General features: G+C 49.2%; 1 protein-coding gene across 2 annotated transcripts in view; it reads left to right on the plus strand.

Annotated features, from left to right (window-relative positions):
* The window catches only part of SMC1A (structural maintenance of chromosomes 1A), a 48172-nt gene that overhangs the window by 608 nt on the left and 29341 nt on the right, over nucleotides 1-18223 (plus strand). For both annotated transcript variants that reach the window (XM_040998321.1, XM_040998312.1), the window contains exons 2-15: nucleotides 6457-6645; nucleotides 6746-6858; nucleotides 7807-8010; nucleotides 8103-8341; nucleotides 9376-9634; nucleotides 9714-9854; nucleotides 10504-10586; nucleotides 10743-10950; nucleotides 14013-14198; nucleotides 14296-14475; nucleotides 14578-14724; nucleotides 14824-14961; nucleotides 15768-15884; nucleotides 15990-16096. In XM_040998321.1, coding sequence (XP_040854255.1) covers nucleotides 6457-6645; nucleotides 6746-6858; nucleotides 7807-8010; nucleotides 8103-8341; nucleotides 9376-9634; nucleotides 9714-9854; nucleotides 10504-10586; nucleotides 10743-10950; nucleotides 14013-14198; nucleotides 14296-14475; nucleotides 14578-14724; nucleotides 14824-14961; nucleotides 15768-15884; nucleotides 15990-16096 — 2311 coding nt within the window. The remainder of the gene's footprint in view (nucleotides 1-6456; nucleotides 6646-6745; nucleotides 6859-7806; nucleotides 8011-8102; nucleotides 8342-9375; nucleotides 9635-9713; nucleotides 9855-10503; nucleotides 10587-10742; nucleotides 10951-14012; nucleotides 14199-14295; nucleotides 14476-14577; nucleotides 14725-14823; nucleotides 14962-15767; nucleotides 15885-15989; nucleotides 16097-18223) is intronic.

The raw sequence follows: 18223 nt of genomic DNA on the forward strand, positions 1-18223 counted from the left end.
GAAAGGTGATAGATCGCCTTTCCGCTGCTACCGACCTCGACTGGTGCGCTTACGCTTTGGCCTGTTCTCTCCCCCCCTCGCGTTGGTACTTTCCAATCCTCCCCCCCTCGCCTATTTTTTTTTTTTTTTTTGATGTTGCTCCCGCCCGGTATTTTAGGAATTTTGGATCCCGGTCTTTCGCTGCCAGATCAGCCAGCATCTCAGAAGCCGTGGCCCCCGAGCTCAGTCCTTTCCCAGCACCAAAACGGTGAAAGGCGTGAATTCCTTTGCTCACCACATTCCTTGCATGCTGATTGTTTATTAGTTACTCAACTTAAGAGTTAGGAAAGACTGGAGAATAGAATGCATATTCTATCAACGAATTTAATGTTCTAGAAAGGAAAGAAGAAAATAAAATAATTTTAAGCTGTCGAAAATGCTATCCAGGAAATGACAAGTTGATGTGATAAACATGGCTTAGTTGATGCTGTTAGGGTGGCCAGAGGAGCCAGCTCGATGGTTCAGCAGGCTAATCTGCCAGCAGCACCAGTACCGCCCATGGGTACCAGTTTATATCTCAGCTGCTCCATTTATATAGAAGCGTTGATGAGGGAAGCCGCTGAATGATGCACCAAGGGTGGGATTGTTCTCATCAACCCTCCAGAAGTGTTCAGTATGGAATCCTGTCATGTTTCTCCACCCCAGGGATGTTCTAATGGAATCATTTTCCACGCTGCAAGGCTGTCCTTGCTGGAGTAGCTTGACCTGAATCCCTAACCTGGAGTCTTGCTTGCTGTTAGCTCTCTGCTTGGTGTAGGGGGTTTGACAGCAGTTGCAGAGGCAGCGAGTTAAAATTGCTTTGCTTTGCTCTCAGTCTTGCGTGCTGTAAATTGCCGGCATCTCTGGCTTCTCACTAGACGACAGGAGGACCAAGAGGATCTCCACATATTGCGGAATGCCCCACGTTCAGGAAGCACTGCTCTAGAGGGCTAATGCTTTCGGCCCTTCAGGTTTTGGTACTGTGACCCCGGTGGAAGAAGCTAGGTGTAGTGTTTGACATTTGTACCCTTAGCGTTGATACATCTGTATATTTTGCAGTTCCTAAGTAAAGGCCCTTGGCCTGACTGCCTCTTCCTCCACATCCCCTTTCTTAAGGGCTCATTTCTACGAGGCATTTTTTGCTTCCCTTTTAATGAATTAGCGCTTTCTCTCCTGCCCCTAGTAAAGGATTGGTGCCTTGTAGCAAGTTGAAGCATTGTGAGAGATCTTTATCCCCTGAAGCTCCCGTGGCAGAGGTCTAAAGATTGTAAACTTATCCCTCAGTGACTGATTTCCTGTCTGTATGATATCCCTAATCCTGTTGTGGTGAAGGAGAGCTGAAAGTCCACGGCCGCTACAATGTAACAGTCATTTGTTGAGCACTTGGTATGCATCTAAAGTACTTTCATGTTCAGGGTGGCTTTATCTGATACCGTCTTTAGCAGGACCTTAGGAGGGGGTAACATACTTGCATTTCATTCATGAGGAGATTGAGGTACAATGCTGTGGTAAACCAGTGGCCCCAGTTCTCCAAGGCAGGATCAGAGCCCAGAGTGGCTGCCTTCCCGGGAGGACCTGGGCTGTCTGCTGGAAATCAGGCCCTCAGTTCAAAGTCGGCAACCTGTTTTGAGGAGACTCTTCAGATCAAATTTAGAAAGATTGAACTGTTCCTTCTCATCCTGCAACCCCAATCTAATCTTTTTTTTTTTTTTTTAAGATTTATTTATGTTTATTGCAAAGTCGGAGATATATATAGAGGAGGAGAGATGGAGAGAAATATCCTGTCCAATGATTCATTTCCCAAGTGACCACAATGTCTGGTGCTGCGACAATCCGAAGCCAGGAGCCCAGATCCTCTTCCAGGTCTCCCACGTGGGTGCAGGGTCCCAAGATCTTGAGCCGTCCTCGGCTGCTTTCTCAGGCACAAGCAGGGAGCTGGATAGGAAGCAGGGCTTCCGGGATTAGAATCAGTGCCCATATGGGATCCTGGCGCATTCAAGACAAGGACTTTAGCCGCTAGGCTAGGCCCCAATCTAGCCTTTTAAAAATGTCATCTTATTGAGTTCCATTATGACAAAAACAAAACAAAACAAAAAAACAAAACTAACTCTACCACTGTAAAGATAGCCACTTTAAATTAAAAAAGTATATGTGGAGTTTTTTTTTTTTTTTAAGATTTATTTATTTGAAAGGCAGTATTACAGAGAGCGAGAGAGAGGGAGTCTTTCATCTGCTGGTTCACCCCCCAAGTGGCTGTAACAGCTGTAGCTGAGCCAATCTGCAGCCAGGAGCCTCTTCTGGGTCTCCCATGCAGGTGCAGGGTCCCAAGGCTTTGGGCCGTCCTCGACTGCTTTCCCAGGCCACAGGCAGGGAGCTGGATGGGAAGTGGAGCAGCCAGGATTAGAACTTGTGTCCACATGGGATGTTGGCACTGCAGGTGACAGCTTTACTTGCTTCATCACAACACCAGTCCCAGAGTGTGTGTGTGTGTGTGTGTGTGTGTGTGTGTGTTTAATATTATATGTTTATCGGCCCGGCACGGTGGCGCAGTGGTTAAGGTCCTCGCCTTGCACGCCCAGGATCCCATATGAGTCATGTTTCCTGTCCCGGCTCCTCCTCTTCCCATCCAGCTCCCCGCCTGTGGCCCGGGAAAGCAGTCGAGGATGGCCCAAAGGTTTGGGACCCTGCACCCGTGTGGGAGACCTGGAAGAGGCTCCTGGCTTCAGATCAGTGCAGCATCGGCCATTGCGCTCACTTAGGGAGTGAATCATCAGATGGAAGATCTTCCTCTCTGTCTGTCCTCTCTGTATATCCGCCTTTCCAATAAAAATAAAATAAATCTTTAAAAAAAAATTATATGTTTATTTGAAAGGCAGAGAGATGGGACAGAGTTGACCCATCTATTCACTCCCCAAATGTCTGTAAGAGTCATGGCTGGGTCGGTCAGAAGCCAGGAACTCAGTCAAGTCTTCTGTGTGGGTGGCGAGAACCACTTGAGCTGTGACCTCCTGCCTCCCAGGATACACCTTAGTAGGAAGCTGGAATCAAGAGCAGAGTAACCCGGGCTTGAACCAGATGCTCCAGTAGGGGGGCGCAGGTGCCCCAAGTATGTCTTAACCATTATGCTAAGTGCCTTCCCCAAGATAGCCACTTTTGTTTTAAAATATTATTTTTGGAAGGTAGAATGACAGAGACAGAATTTTTCTATATATGTGTGGCAGTCAGGGCTGGGCCAGGCTGAAGCTAGGAGCCAGGAACGCCATTTGGGTCTCCTACGTGGGTGACAGGGGACTCGATTGCTTGAGCCATCATCTACTGCCTCCAGGTACATTAGCAGGAAACTGGATTGGAAGCAAGGAGCTGGGACTCGCAGCAGTTACTGTTACTGGGATGTAGGCATTCTACGCAGCAGTTTAACCTGTTGTACCGCTATTCTCTGCCCCAGGAAAGCTCTTCTTAATGTTAAACAAGCTGTGTTTAATTGTATAGTTGATACGTACACATGCTATGACATTTTAGCAAAATCCCTAAAAGTATACAAGAAAGAGGGTCCTTTGCCTTTAGCTAGTTTCCTTTTCACAAGCAGTTACTATTATACTAGGTGTATTTGCATCTGTTTCTTCCCATGTCTTTCCCATCTCCTCTAGTTTTCATTATGAAAATTTGTAAGTGCATTTAGTTTACTTAGTCATTTGAAAGTAACTTGCAGGGCTTGGTATGATGGCTCAATTGGTTAATCCTTGCCTTGTAAGCTCCAGGATCCCAAATGAGTCATGGTTCCTGTCCCGGCTCCTCCTCTTCCCATCCAGCTCCCTACCTGTGGCCTGGGAAAGCAGTGGAGGATGGCCCAAGGCCTTGAGACACTGCACCCATGTGGGAGACTCAGAAGAAGCTCCTGGCTTCACATCAGCTCAGCTCCAGCCACTGTGGCCACTTGGGGAGTAAACCAGTTGATGGAAGGTCTTTCTGTAGATCTACCTTTCCAATAAAAAAATTTTTAAAAGAAAAGTAACTTGCAGACTTACATTTTACCACTAAGTAGTCATTTTCTAAAATCATCATTCTCTTGTGTTAGCATTGTTCCATTATCACAACTGAGAAAGATTTTACGGAGAGGAGAGACAGAAAGATCGTCTATCCTCTGGTTCACTCCCTAGGTGGCTGCAATGGCCAGAGTTGAGCTGATTTGAAACCAGGAGTCGGGAGCAGCTTCTGGGTCTCCCACGCTGGTGCAGGGTCCCAGGGCTTTGGGCCATGTTCCATACTTTTCCCAACACATAGCAGGGAGCTGGATGAGAAGGAGGTAGCCGGGATATGAACTAGAGCCCATATGGGATGCTGGTGCTTGTTCGTGGAGGATTAGCCAGTTGAGCTGTCACAATAGACCCTGGATTTTTTTTTTTTTAATATTTATTTGAAAGGCGGGGTTACAGAGAGAGGGGAGATAGATTTTCTGTCTATCTAGTGGTTCTCTCCCTAGATGGCTCCAGATGGGAGTGTGTCCAGGCAGAAGCCAGGAGCTTCCTCTGAGTCTTTCATGTGGGTGCAGGGGCCCAGGAACTTGTGTTTTTTTCTGTTGCTTTCCCAGGAACAGCAACAGAGAGCTGGATCAGAGACGGAGCTGCTGGGAATGAATCGGCGCTCATTTGGGGTATCAGCATTGCTGATAAGCCACAATGATGGCTCTGACACTGGGAAAAAAATTTCTCTGTCTTCCAAGTGCCTTTCTCTGTGTATGTTTTTAAGAATTGATTTATTTGAGGGCCCAGTGGCATGGCCTAACAGCTAAAAAGTCTGTGCCTTGCATGCGCCGGGATCCCATGTGGGCTCTGGTTCTAATCCCAGCAGCCCTGTTTCCTATCCAGCTCCCTGCTTGTGGCCTGGGAAAGCAGTCGAGGACGGCCCAAGATCTTGGGACCCTGCACTCATGTGGGAGACCCGGAAGAGCTCCTGGCTTCAGATTGGCTCAGCTCCAGCCGTTGTGGTCACTTAGGGAGTGAACCATCGGACGGAAGATCTTCCTGTCTCGCCTCTATATATATCTGACTTTGCAATAAATATAAATAAATCTTTTAAAAAATAAACAAATCTTTAAAAAAAAGAATTGATTTAAATTGATTTATTTGAAAGGCATAGCTAGGGACAAACAGACCTTCCATCTGCTGATTCATTCCCCCAGTGACTGAGGAAGCCAGCACCTTTCGAGGTCAAAGCCAGGAGTCTGGAACTCCTACTGGGCCTCATGTGGGTAGCAGGGGCCAAGAATTTGGGCCATTCTCTGCTGCTTTCTCAGGCATATTAGCAGGAAGCTGGGTTGGAAAAAGAACAGAGAGAAGCCTGGCGCAGTGGCCTAGCGGCTAAAGTCCTCGCCTTGAAAGCACCAGGATCCCAAGTGGGCACCGGTTCTAATCCCGGCAGCTCCACTTCCACGCAGCTCCCTGCTTGTGGCCTGGGAAAGCAGTGGAGGACGGCCCAAAGCCTTGGGACCCTGCACCCGTGTGGGAGACCTGAGGAGGTTTCTGGCTCCTGGCTTTGGATTGGTGCAGCACCGGCCATTGCGGTCATTTGAGGAGTGAATCATCAGACAGAAGATCTTCTTCTCTGTCTTTCCTCCTCTCTGTATATCTACCTTTCCAATAAACATAAAATAAATCTTTATAAAAGGAACAGACAGGACTTTTGGAGTTCATAATGGGATACCATTGTCTTGTGCAGTGGCTTAACCTTTTACACCACAATGCTGGACCTCCGCTTTTTAAGATTTCATTTTTATCTAGAAGGCAAGGTTACAGAGAGAAGGAAAAAGACACACACACACCTTCCTTCTCTCCCTCCCTTCTGCTGGTTCACTCTCTTAATAGCCACAGTGTCCAGAGCTGAGCCGATATGAAACCTACACCCAGGAGCCCCTTCCAGGTCTTCTACACCGGTGCAGGGTCCCAAGGCTTTGGGCCGTCCTCCACTGCTTTCCCAGGCCACAAGCAGAAGTACTGGTACTTGAACCAGAGCCTATGTAGGATGGCAGAGCCACAGGCTGAAGTTTAGCCTACTGTGTCTCCGTGCCAACCCCCTTATTTTGTTTCACATTTTCAAATCAAACTATAGAGTTTTGTGTCTTGCTGTTTCATCTCTTTGGCATTTACCTAGGGCATTGGCGGTTGTAGAACAACTTGCTCTGTTAATGCAACATTTTCTTAGATGGTGTTCTAGTGTCTGGTTGTTGTAAGTCATAACGACAAGGAACTGTTTCTCCTGAGGATTTGACCCAGAGTTTTGGTCAAGTTCAGTGTGTGGGGGCAAAAGAATGTTCTGCGTCCCCGTTAATGTAAGCCCTGAGTGGCCAGGGGACATTGCTGTCCCCCTCGCTGTCTCTTTTGAACCGTGTCCTCTCCATTTCTTGCTGACCTTTCCCTTTGGCTTTGCTCCTTTCTCCCTCAGGTAAGTCAAACCTCATGGATGCTATCAGCTTCGTGCTGGGTGAGAAAACTAGCAACCTGCGGGTGAAGACCCTCCGGGACCTGATCCATGGCGCTCCTGTGGGCAAGCCGGCTGCCAACCGGGCCTTTGTCAGCATGGTGTACTCCGAGGACGGGGCTGAGGACCGCACCTTTGCCCGGGTCATTGTAGGTGGGTGAGGCTGGCCAGGAGGCTCTCTTCTTGGTAGATGGCTGGACTAGTTGACAGGGACAGAAGACCGTTGCTGACAGTCCCTTGTGTTGTCTTGTAGGGGGTTCTTCTGAGTACAAGATCAACAACAAAGTTGTTCAGCTGCATGAGTATAGCGAGGAATTAGAGAAGTTAGGTATTCTCATCAAAGCGCGCAACTTCCTCGTCTTCCAGGTAGGCATTTGGATCTGTTTCTGCCTGTCTGTTTTGTCAGCCCGTATCGAGCCCCGCTGAGCCTGCTCCATCTCAGGCCGCATGCTCATGTCTCCCTTGAATAGCGCTGTCTCTCCCCAGCCTGTCCCCCTTCGGCTCAGCCCATAGGCCCGGTGTGTGTCCTTATAACACGACCTTCTCTCCATAAAGCGTTTCACTCATTCCTTGTGACTTGTGATAGTGATTCTCCAATTATGGGCTCCAGATGGGCACTATGAGCATCACGTGGAACATGCTAGAAATATCCCCTCAGGCCCCATCCCGGTGCCTGCCAAGGACGACTGAAGATGTGTACAGTACTCTGTTTTAGCAAGTCCTCCAGGTCATCGTGATGCCTGCTGACATCTGACAGCTATTGACTTATGATGAGAAGCTGAACTTTTACCCGTGTATTCAGAAAGCACCATCATTTGGCTGGGCCTGCACCTTACTGTCCCTGTCTGCCGGCACGCTTCCTGCAGCCTGTTTCAGCCATTCACGCAGCCCCAAACTCCTGTGCTTCCTGTGGCCTGCAGGCTTTTGCTTACTAATTATCCTCTATCTGGAGGAACCATTCTCTCATTTTCTTGGTTAATTTTTTGTCCATCTTCCAAACTCAGCTTAGATGTCACCTTTGGGGAGCCTTCCCAGATAAGCACAGGTACCCACTCCCGTGTCCCCAAGCTTCATTGAGTCCTTCTGTGCTGATTCTGCCGCTGCACAGGAGATGCTCTATTCTCTCTGTATCCATTGCTTCTACTCCCTTGTCTTCAGAAGGCAAAGAACGTGTCCTCAAGGCAGTGCAAAATGTGGTCCTCTAGTGTGTGTGTGTGTGTGAGAAAGAGAGAGAGCGAGCCTTTTTTGAATGGGTGAGTGGGTAGGGGGAACCGTGCTGGAGTCTCAGTGGGAGAATGCTTTGGCCTTTACCAGGGTGCTGTGGAATCTATTGCCATGAAGAACCCCAAAGAGAGGACAGCTCTGTTTGAAGAGATCAGTCGCTCGGGAGAGTTGGCCCAGGAGTATGATAAGCGAAAAAAGGAAATGGTGAAAGCTGAAGAGGACACACAGTTTAATTACCATCGCAAGAAAAACATCGCAGCCGAACGCAAGGAAGCCAAACAGGAGAAAGAGGAGGTGAGTGGCTTGCCTGCCTGCCGGCCTAGCCGCTGGCTCCGAGGGGCCCAGGGCCGGGCCAGCACCTGACTAACCCGTTCTGGCCTGCCTAGGCTGACCGCTACCAGCGCCTGAAGGATGAGGTGGTGCGAGCACAGGTGCAGCTGCAACTCTTTAAGCTGTACCATAACCAAGTGGAGATCGAGAAGCTCAACAAGGAGTTGGGCTCCAAGAACAAAGAGATCGAGAAGGACAAGAAGCGGATGGACAAAGTGGAGGATGAACTGAAGGAGAAGAAGAAGGAGCTGGGCAAGATGATGCGGGAGCAGCAGCAGATCGAAAAGGAGATCAAGTAAGAGGCAGCCCTCCGCCCGCCACGTGGCGGCAAGGAAGCGGCTGCACTGCCCCCCAGCGGAGCCCGCAGGGCAGTGCTAGCTCGTGTTCCCCTGGATTGGCTAGGACCAGAACCAGGCACATTGCTTCTTTTCTTTCTTCCCCTCCCCCCCGCCCCCTTTTTAGATTTGTTTTTATTTGAAAGTCAGATTTATGTAGAGAAGGAGAGGCGAAGATCTATCAGTTTGTTCACTCCCCAAATGCCCAGTGGCTAGAGGTGAACTGACCAGGAGCCAGGAGCTTCTTCTGGGCCTCCCACATGGGTGCAGGGTCCCAAGGACTTAGGCCATCCTCCATTGCTTTCTCAGGCCACAAGCAGGGAGCTGGATAGGAATTGGAGCAGGCTGTCCACAAATCAGTGCCCATATGAGATGCCAGCGCTGGGAGACAGGGTTAACCTGTTGAACTGCCATGGTCATGGCCCCTCGGGCACATTTCTTGACTTGCATTTTAGACAAATAGTATGTTTAGTCCTCAGGTAGATTCTCAGAAGAGGGAGAACTTGAAAGGGGTGGTGGCCTCGCCAGATTAAAGGAAGGTATAGGAGGCCCAGCCATTGTAGGAAATAGAAAAGCTGAAGCTGAAAGTTAAAAGGATGAGGTGGCGGCATTTAAATCACTGTTTTCCTTGTTGACTAAAGTAGGTGCAGGTTTTGAGGTGGTTAGATCAGATGGGCACAACTCAGCCATCACAGGGTGTTTCTAGGAGTTGTTGATGAGGGGCCTGGCCTGATGGGTTGAGGCAGGGATGGAAGCTTGCCTTTGGGAAATGGCTGGAATGGCAGGCTGAAGCCTCAGGTTCCAGGCAGTAGCCAGATTACGGCCTTTTTGAAGCTCTATGTGGCGTTGGGCCCTTTTTCATGCAGGCAGTTCGCTGAAGCTGGCTGGAGGCCGAGACGCCCTTTGTTTGGATAAGACGCCCAAGGCGCCTCTCTTACACAGTAACTGCTTGTGCTTCCCTCCCCCACCCTCTTCCCATCGTTCCTGGCAAAAGGGAGAAGGACTCAGAGCTGAACCAGAAGCGTCCTCAGTACATCAAAGCCAAGGAGAACACCTCCCACAAAATCAAGAAGCTCGAGGCAGCCAAAAAGTCTCTGCAGAATGCTCAGAAGCATTACAAGAAGCGCAAAGGTGACATGGATGAGCTGGAGAAGGAGATGCTGTCAGTGGAGAAGGCCCGGCAGGAGTTCGAGGAACGCATGGAAGAGGAGAGTCAGAGTCAGGGCAGAGATCTGACGCTGGAGGAGAATCAGGTGAGCCCCGGAAGGGGTTGGTGGGGAGGAGGGTGCAGGGCTGACGTGGCATTCCATCCTTTTACTGTTCCCGACACAGGTGAAGAAGTACCACCGGTTGAAAGAGGAAGCCAGCAAAAGAGCAGCAACCTTGGCCCAAGAGTTGGAGAAGTTTAACCGAGACCAGAAAGCTGATCAGGACCGGCTAGATCTGGAAGAGCGGAAGAAAGTGGAGACAGAGGTGGGCATCATGAGCTGTCGCATTAGGGTTGCTGGGCCCGGGGGAAGGAGGTAGCGGCAATGTGAATGACAGAATAGTTGGCACCTGTTGAGCACTTAACCTGTGTGCTAGCCACTGTTTCGTTTGCGCTTTCGTTTAAGTCTTCATTTGTGATTGCCATTACGGGTGGCTCCTGCCAGCCTCCTCTTCCAAATGATGGAACTGCAGCACAGAAGTGAGAGAATGACCGTGACAGGAACTTGTTATAATCCCCTGAGGACTTACAGTGGTGTAGGCCTTCTGCTGAGTATTTCTTTTCCTTGTTTAAAAGAACAGGGAAGGAATTGGTGTTCACGCCTTCCCTGTACTAAGCACAGGTCTTGGGGGATGTGGAGATGGCCCGCATTTGACAGGTGAGGACGCAGGAGCAGAAAGGCCTGCGCAGCTTGACTCCGCCTTGATCTGGGCCTCTTCCATAAGGAGTGCTACAGCCTTGGGAGGTGCCCCGGCTGCCAGGAGACACAGGGAATGCTGTCTGTGTGTCTGCTTTGGAGTCAGCCTCCTGCAATAGGAGCATATGTTACACTGTTGAGTTCTCGGCGCATAGGGGCCCCGTGGTCTTCGTGTTGACTTGGTCAGCTCCTGGAGATGAAATCTGTTTGATTCCCAGGCCAAGATTAAGCAGAAGCTGCGAGAGATTGAAGAGAATCAGAAGCGGATTGAGAAATTGGAGGAATACATCACCACCAGCAAGTATGTGGCACAGATGCTTCTCCCTGCCCCCCGTCAGGCCTGTTGCCTTGGCCCTGCCTATGCTGCCAGTCTGCAGGCAGGACCCTCGGAGGCCCTCTGAGCCAGGAATATTGTCTGAGCAGCCAGGGTAACCGCTGGGTTCCTTCTCTTTCCCAGGCAGTCCCTAGAGGAGCAGAAGAAGCTGGAGGGGGAGCTGACAGAGGAGGTAGAAATGGCTAAGCGGCGCATCGATGAGATCAATAAGGAGCTGAACCAGGTGATGGAGCAGCTGGGGGACGCCCGCATCGACCGCCAGGAGAGCAGCCGGCAGCAGCGGAAGGCGGAGATCATGGAGAGCATCAAGCGCCTTTACCCTGGCTCTGTGGTAAGAGTGGCAAGGGAACTCACTCACGGTCATCCGATTGCCCCAGCAGCCCCGTGAAGGCAGGTTGGCTTATCTGTTTCTATAACTGGAGAAGCAGACTCAGAAATGTTAGATGGCTTGCCCAAAGCAGTATGGCTTAATAGCAGGGAGAACTGTAATTCAGATCCAACTTGTTGTGATTCAGTTTTTTTGTAAGATTTATTTACTTTTATTGGAAAGTGAAATACACAGAGAGGAGGAGACACAGATAGGAAAATCTTCTGTTTGCTGATTCACTCCCTAAGTGACTGCAACAGCTGGAGCGGAGCCGATCTGAAGCCAGTAGCCAGGAGCTTCTTCTGGGTCTCTCACATGGTTACAGAGACCCAAGGCTTTGGGCCATCCTCCACTGCTGTCCTAGGCCACAAGCAGGGAGCTGGATGGGAAGTGGGGCTGCCAGGAAATGAACAGGTACCCATATAGGATCCTGGTACATGCAAGGCCAGGACTTTCGCCACTAGGCTACTGCACCGGGCCCCACATTATACGGTTTCGTACGTATAGTTCTCCCCCCTCCCCCCCCTTTTTTTTTAAAGATTTATTTTATCTTTATTACAAAGTCAGATAAACAGAGAGGAGGAGAGCCAGAGAGGAAGATCTTCCGTCCGATGATTCACTCCCCAAGTGAACGCAACGGCCGATGCTATACCGATCCGAAGCCAGGAGCCTGGAACTTCCTCCGGGTCTCCCACGTGGGTGCAGGGTCTCATGGCTTTGGGCCGTCCTCGACTGCTTTTCCAGGCCACAGGCAGGGAGCTGGATGGGAAGTGGAGCTGCCGGGATTAGAACCAGTGCCCACATGGGATCCTGGTGCTTTCAAGGCGAGGACTTTAGCCGCTAGGCCATGCTGCCAGGCCCTCCTCCTTTTTCTTTCTCCCCTTTTTGCCCTCCCCACTGTAACCTGTATTTTATAGTAACATAGTCCTTTAGCTGCAGTCACAATTCCAACATTTTGCTATTTATGTAACAGTATGTAACACACACATACACATGTTATAAATAGCATGTAACAGTATATAAGATATATGGGATCATGTCTGTCACCAAGCTGTTGCAGGTGTCCCCAGTTCTGACACTATGCGTGGGGATAGCCTAAGGTCCCAGTGTTACAAGACTACTTCAGGCGGAGTCACAAGGTTGTGGCTTGTGTTTTGCCCATCTGGTGTAAGTTATGGAGCCCATGATCCCCACTTGAGCTAGTGAATTTGCTAGAGTACCTCAGCCAGGAAATTCTTCACTTAGATCTGTTCATTTATTATTATGTATATTTAAGATTTATTTTTGTTTGGAAGAGAGTGGAAAAAGTCTTTCGTCCACTGGTTCACTCTCCAGATGGTTGCACTGGACAGCAACCAAGAGCTTTTCCCGAGTGTCGCACATGGGTGCAGGGGTGTCTCCCAGATGCAGTAGTTGGGAGCAGGGTCGGAAGAGGAGCAGATTGGAGTTGAATCGGCACCTATAAGCAATGCCAGTGTTGCAAGTGGCCACTTGAACTGCTATGCCATAGTGCTGGCCCTTGTCTGTTATATAAAGTGTAACGGTAGAGAGCAGTAGCTAGGTGGAAGAGATGATACAGGGCAAGGCAGGAGAGAAGTGTGGCACTTGCATGCTCTCTTTGAGTAAACTTCCCTCCAGGCATCCTCCCATGATGGCCTATCTACAAGTTCCTCAAACCTAGTCCTTTTGGATTGTGTATGAATGTTTTATTAAATAGGCATGGTTTATCAGATCATTGGCTACTGCTTATCAGCTTAATCTTTGCCCCGCCCCTTCCCCACTCAGGGATTGAGGTTGGGACTCAAAGTCCTACCCTTTTGGTCATCTTTAGTCTTTGTGGTGACAAACTTCCAACTTTCTAGAAGCTACCAGTCATCTGCTTATCAGACAAGACCCTGTTTGCCTCAGAGACTGCAGGGTTTTAAGAGCGCTGCAGTCTCCAGGAACTGCAGTCAAGACCAGAGAATATATTAAGTCACAAGAGAGTGCTTCATTACCGGGGGCCTGTTAGTCATTAGTAATACATCTCCCAGCGTGAGGTTTGCAGGCTTCTGTTCCACCATCTCAGCCCACTCTGAGCTTTCACCTTCCAGTTTCAAGTATGATTGAGCCTAGATACTATAATCTGTTACTCTTGAGGTATTCTTGTAACACTTCCCTTACTACACAGACCATTATTTCAGCCCTTTGTCTTCTCTTATCCTGATTTTTTTTATTTTGCCTGTGGCAAGGGCACCAGGATTAGCTGCCGTGCTTGGCTGGGTCGCAGGCAGCACTCCAAGTCTGGCCAGTGCAGCCCGCTCCCATTTGCAAAGATAAACTTACAGAGTTGCAGGACTAGTGGGCAGTCTCAACCATTAGGTACTGCCAGCCAAATGCCCTGTTTACAATAGAAATTCTAGGGCCTGATGCAGCGGTTTGATTGACTAATTCTCCTTTAAGTGCCAGGACCCTATATTGGCACTGGTTTGTATCCTGGCTGCTCCACTTCCCATCCAGCTCCCTGCTTGTGGCCTGGGAAAGCAGTCAAGTTGAGGACGGCCCAAAGCCTTGGGACCCTGCACTTGTATTGGAGATCTACAGGAAGCTCCTGGCTTCGGCTCAGGTCAGTTCTGAGCATTGCCTCCACCTGGGGAGTGAATCAGCAGATCTTTCTCTCTCTCTCTCTCCTTTCCATAGATCTGCCTTTCCAAGAAAAACAAATAGATCTCTTAAAAAAAAATTCTAGCTTGCACTTCTTTCCAAGTTGGCAAATAAAGATTTATTTATTTTTATTGGAAAGTCAGATATACAGAAAGGAGGAGAGACAGAGGAAGATCTTCCGTTCAATGGTTCACTCCCCAAGTGGCTGCAGCGGCTAGAGCTGTGCTCATCCGAAGCCAGGAGCCTCTTCCGGGTCTCCCATGTGGGCTGTTGGGATACAAACCTGCTCCCATACAGGTGGTGCACTCAAGGCGAGGACTTTAACTGCTGTGCTATTGCGCAGGGCCCCTCATACTTCAGTTTTGCCTTTCTCCATTGCTCAGTACGGCCGCCTCATTGACCTCTGTCAGCCCACACAAAAGAAGTATCAGATTGCTGTGACAAAAGTTTTAGGCAAGAACATGGATGCCATTATTGTCGACTCAGAGAAGACGGGCCGGGACTGCATCCAGTATATCAAGGAGCAGCGTGGGGAGCCTGAGACCTTCCTGCCTCTTGACTACCTGGAGGTGAGGCTGCCGGGGAAGGGGTTGGGTCAGGGTGGTCTTTGAGAGCCCCTCCTCTGAGCCCTCCGAGTCCTGCCACTGACCGAGCTGCTTCCAACAGGTGAAACCAACAGACGAGAAGCTCCGGGAGCTGAAGGGGGCCAAGCTAGTGATTGATGTGATTCGCTACGAGCCACCTCATATCAAAAAGGCCCTGCAGTATGCTTGTGGGAATGCCCTGGTCTGTGACAATGTGGAGGACGCCCGTCGTATTGCCTTTGGAGGTCACCAGCGCCACAAGGTGTGAAGTCCCTTCCCCAGGTGGGAGGGGGCAGGCTCAATCCAGAAAGGTTCCTGTGCTCAGCTTCAACCCTTCCGTCTCTGTTCTCCCTTTGATTTACAGACAGTGGCACTGGATGGGACCCTGTTCCAGAAGTCAGGAGTGATCTCCGGTGGGGCCAGTGACCTGAAGGCCAAGGCACGGCGCTGGGATGAGAAAGCAGTTGATAAGTTGAAAGAGAAGAAAGAGCGGTTGACGGAAGAGCTAAAAGTAAGCCCCAGGCAGTGCTGGTTCCTAGAGCAGGGAGCCTCCAGCCCGTGTTGCCTACCTTCTTACCACCTAGCCCCCCTTCTTTCCTATCTTCTTCAGGAGCAAATGAAGGCAAAGCGGAAAGAGGCAGAGCTGCGTCAGGTGCAGTCCCAGGCCCATGGATTGCAGATGCGACTCAAATACTCCCAGAGTGACCTGGAGCAGACCAAGACACGCCACCTGGCCCTGAATCTGCAGGTGCGATCTGCCTCCCAGCCCTGGCCTCTGGGAGCCGCCCTCCTGTTCCTGGCCTAGGTTTTTCTAGGGATAGAGAGCTTGTTGCACTTCCCCTTCTCCTCCCAGCCTGCCCCAGGAACCAGGCCCAGCACAGACACAGCCAGCCAGGGGTTAAGATTGTGGTCTGCCATGTGTGTGACGTTAAGGAAGTTGTTTCTCAGATGCAGCTTTCTCGTCTCTGTAAAGTGGGAGGTGGAATAGTCCCTATTTTTATATGGTCATTGTGATATGAAGTGCTTACACTAGTAGGTGTTAACTACATGGGAGATTGCTATTATTAGCATCCTTCATTCATTCATTCAACAAATATTTGAGCTTCTGAAAGTGAATTGTAGGCATATCGGTCCTTTTGGGTAGATATGCTCTTCAAAGCAACGAATTCTCTTTCCTTATGTGGTGCCTCCCCAGAGCATCCTGGAGGGTCTAAGTACTATGTAACATGTAAATTATTTTACCTTTCTCTATATGCAAACATCCTGAAACATATCTGGCCCCAGGCACTAGAGCTAAGGGATTCTTGACCTATGAATAGTGATGTGATGTGTGCCCAGTGTGCGGATTGAAGGACCTGGCAGGACGCCTTGTGGTGGTTCCAGCAAGAGGTGGTGGACACTTGACGAGGGCAGTGGCACTTGGCCAGGTTCTCTGTGTGGAAGAGCGGTGAACTTGGCCAGGTTCACCTTCCCGAAGGTGGAGTCGATGCATTTGGGGTAGCCCTTTTCCTCCAAGCAGCTTGGTCTCTTTTGTCCTCAACCCGTTACCTATAGGAAAAGTCCAAGTTGGAAAGTGAGCTAGCTAACTTTGGGCCTCGAATTAATGATATCAAGAGGATCATCCAGAGCCGGGAGAGAGAAATGAAAGACTTGAAGGAGAAGATGAACCAGGTTGGTAGGGGATGGAGCCATGCCAGTCTGGGCACCTGGGTGGGATGAAGGTTGGAAACAGGAGTGTCTGAAAACACCTCTGCTCTCCCTGGCATCTCTCCTCAGGTGGAGGATGAAGTATTTGAAGAGTTTTGTCGGGAGATTGGTGTGCGCAATATCCGGGAATTCGAGGAAGAGAAGGTGAAACGGCAGAATGAAATCGCCAAGAAGCGGTAGGTGGGAATGTTGCAGATGTCCAGGTGCCCTTCGGCCCCGGCCCTGCCCCTCAAGCCTGATGTTTTTGCTGACGTAAGGCAAAGAGCAGCTCTATGCTGATGGAATCTATTATAGGAGGTAAGCCTTGGAGAGCAGGGAAATCGGGATGGTGGTATGGCGTAGTATAGTGAGTTAAGAGCCAGCTTGAAGCTTGGTTTACCTGAATTAAAATCTCAGTCCCAGGACTTGTTCTTTTGATCTTTGTAAGCTGTAGTTTTGTCAAGTGGGATAATAGACCAATCTTGTGGCATCTTGGGAAGGATCAGATGAAATAATCCATGAAGTATTTAGCATAATAATGAGCACCTACTAGGAGCAATGAATTGTTTGATTGTCATTATTCCTAATGGCAATGCTGGGGATGGGGACTGAGGGGGAGGTTGGAGGAAAGAAATTCTAGGTTGGAAGAACAGCTAGAACTGACAAGCTTCACTGTTCTTCCTTGCTTTGGTTTGTTTATTCATTCCTTCAGTAAGCCAGTGTGAAATGCCTTGTGCCAGGTTGGAGCTTGGTTTTGTGGGGGAAAGGAAGATGGGGTAGGGCAGAAACATCACCTGGTTTCTGCTGAGGCTGTCACCCCCTTGGCCCCCAGATCTGTGTCCTTTACCCGTATAGTAGATATTTCCTGTTCTCCTACTCCAAGCCAGGCTCAAGAGACGGAAGATTGAAGCAGGTTGGTTGTTTCCTCAGGGAATTTAGCCAAGTATTGGCGGAAAAGCAGTAGGGAAACAATTTCAGAGTACAGTGATGAACGGTGTAATTAGGGTAGCTAGGGAATACAGAGGAGAGATTTTGAAGGAACTACAAAGCAACAAGAGGAAAAATAAAAATGAGAAGGAGCCCAGTTTAAAAAAAAAAGTAGGCAGAGGATATAGCTCACATTTTATGGGGAGAAGCTTGAATGGGCAATAGTTGTTAGATATTTATGTTCAGTCTCTTCTTCTGAGGAATATGAACTAAACCTCCAGCAGAATGTGGTAAAAATAAGTACCTTTGTCCTGTGTGGTATGTGGATGTACATGGATTCTCGGTGTATATCCAAGAGTGTGTCTTGCCACAGGCTCGATAAAAAGGCATGTTCAAGATTGTTCCTCTTAGCATAATTTGTGGTAGTGGGATGTGGCTGACAGTGTAGTCATCAGTGGGAGGAAGTGTAGGTTAAACGTGATAAGCATGCAGGCTATGGAATTCTGGATAGCTATTCAAAGCAAGATCTAGATTTACAGGCAGTAACATGGATGAATTGTTACTTGGTATTTACTGGAAAAAGGAGTAAACGTTGTAATATTGTATGTTTATGTGAATTTTTGAAACAATGGCATTTTACAAAATTGAGTGTGTGTGTGTCTGAGCGATGCTTTAGGGGATTTGCTCACGGTGGGGAAGGTAGTGGAGACAAGAATTGGGGGTTGAAACAGTGGGCAAGGCAGGGGTCTTGCACACATAGGGAAGAGTACAGTATGAGCTAGGGGGTATGATTGAACCCAGTTCTGCACCGAAAGTCCGAAAAAGGGGGAAACACACAGAGCAACAGAAACCAAGAACCTGCTCATAAGCCTCAGGAAAGGTTTTGGAGAACAAATGCTGGTGAATGGAGCCTGAAGAGTGAGTAGGATTTAACCAGCCGGGCAGTGACAGAAGAAGGGAGCTGCAGGCAGCACGAACAGCATGCTTGGAGGTGTGAGAGAGCATGCCTTGTTCTGGATACTAAGTAGTTTTTGAATGTCTGGAGCAGAAAAATGGGGTCAGGAGGAAGGCGGAGGCGGTGGAGAGGTCAGCAGGGGCCAGAGCAGAGGGCTTTATGAGTCACACTTAGGAGATTGGACTTAAAATTGCATAGCTCAAAATTACAGAGTTAATTACATTCCATTTGGATTATAGTGACTAATAGGTTTAAGCTGCTAGCATGACATCTGGCAGCAGCTGTCATACCATACTGGGAGGTGGAGGAGTATTTGGAAGTTAGCCCTGCCTGGCCTACTGGTGTTTGTGAACACTGGTTATATACCCTGCATTTCTGAAGAAATGAGGAGGAAGATGATAGCAAGAAGCTAGTATTTTTCCCATTTTTTTCCTACCCTCCA

This window comes from Ochotona curzoniae, unplaced genomic scaffold, assembly GCF_017591425.1.
Source record: "Ochotona curzoniae isolate NIBS_2020 unplaced genomic scaffold, NIBS_Ocur_1.0 contig_1274, whole genome shotgun sequence".
NCBI classification, from domain to species: Eukaryota; Metazoa; Chordata; class Mammalia; order Lagomorpha; family Ochotonidae; genus Ochotona; species Ochotona curzoniae.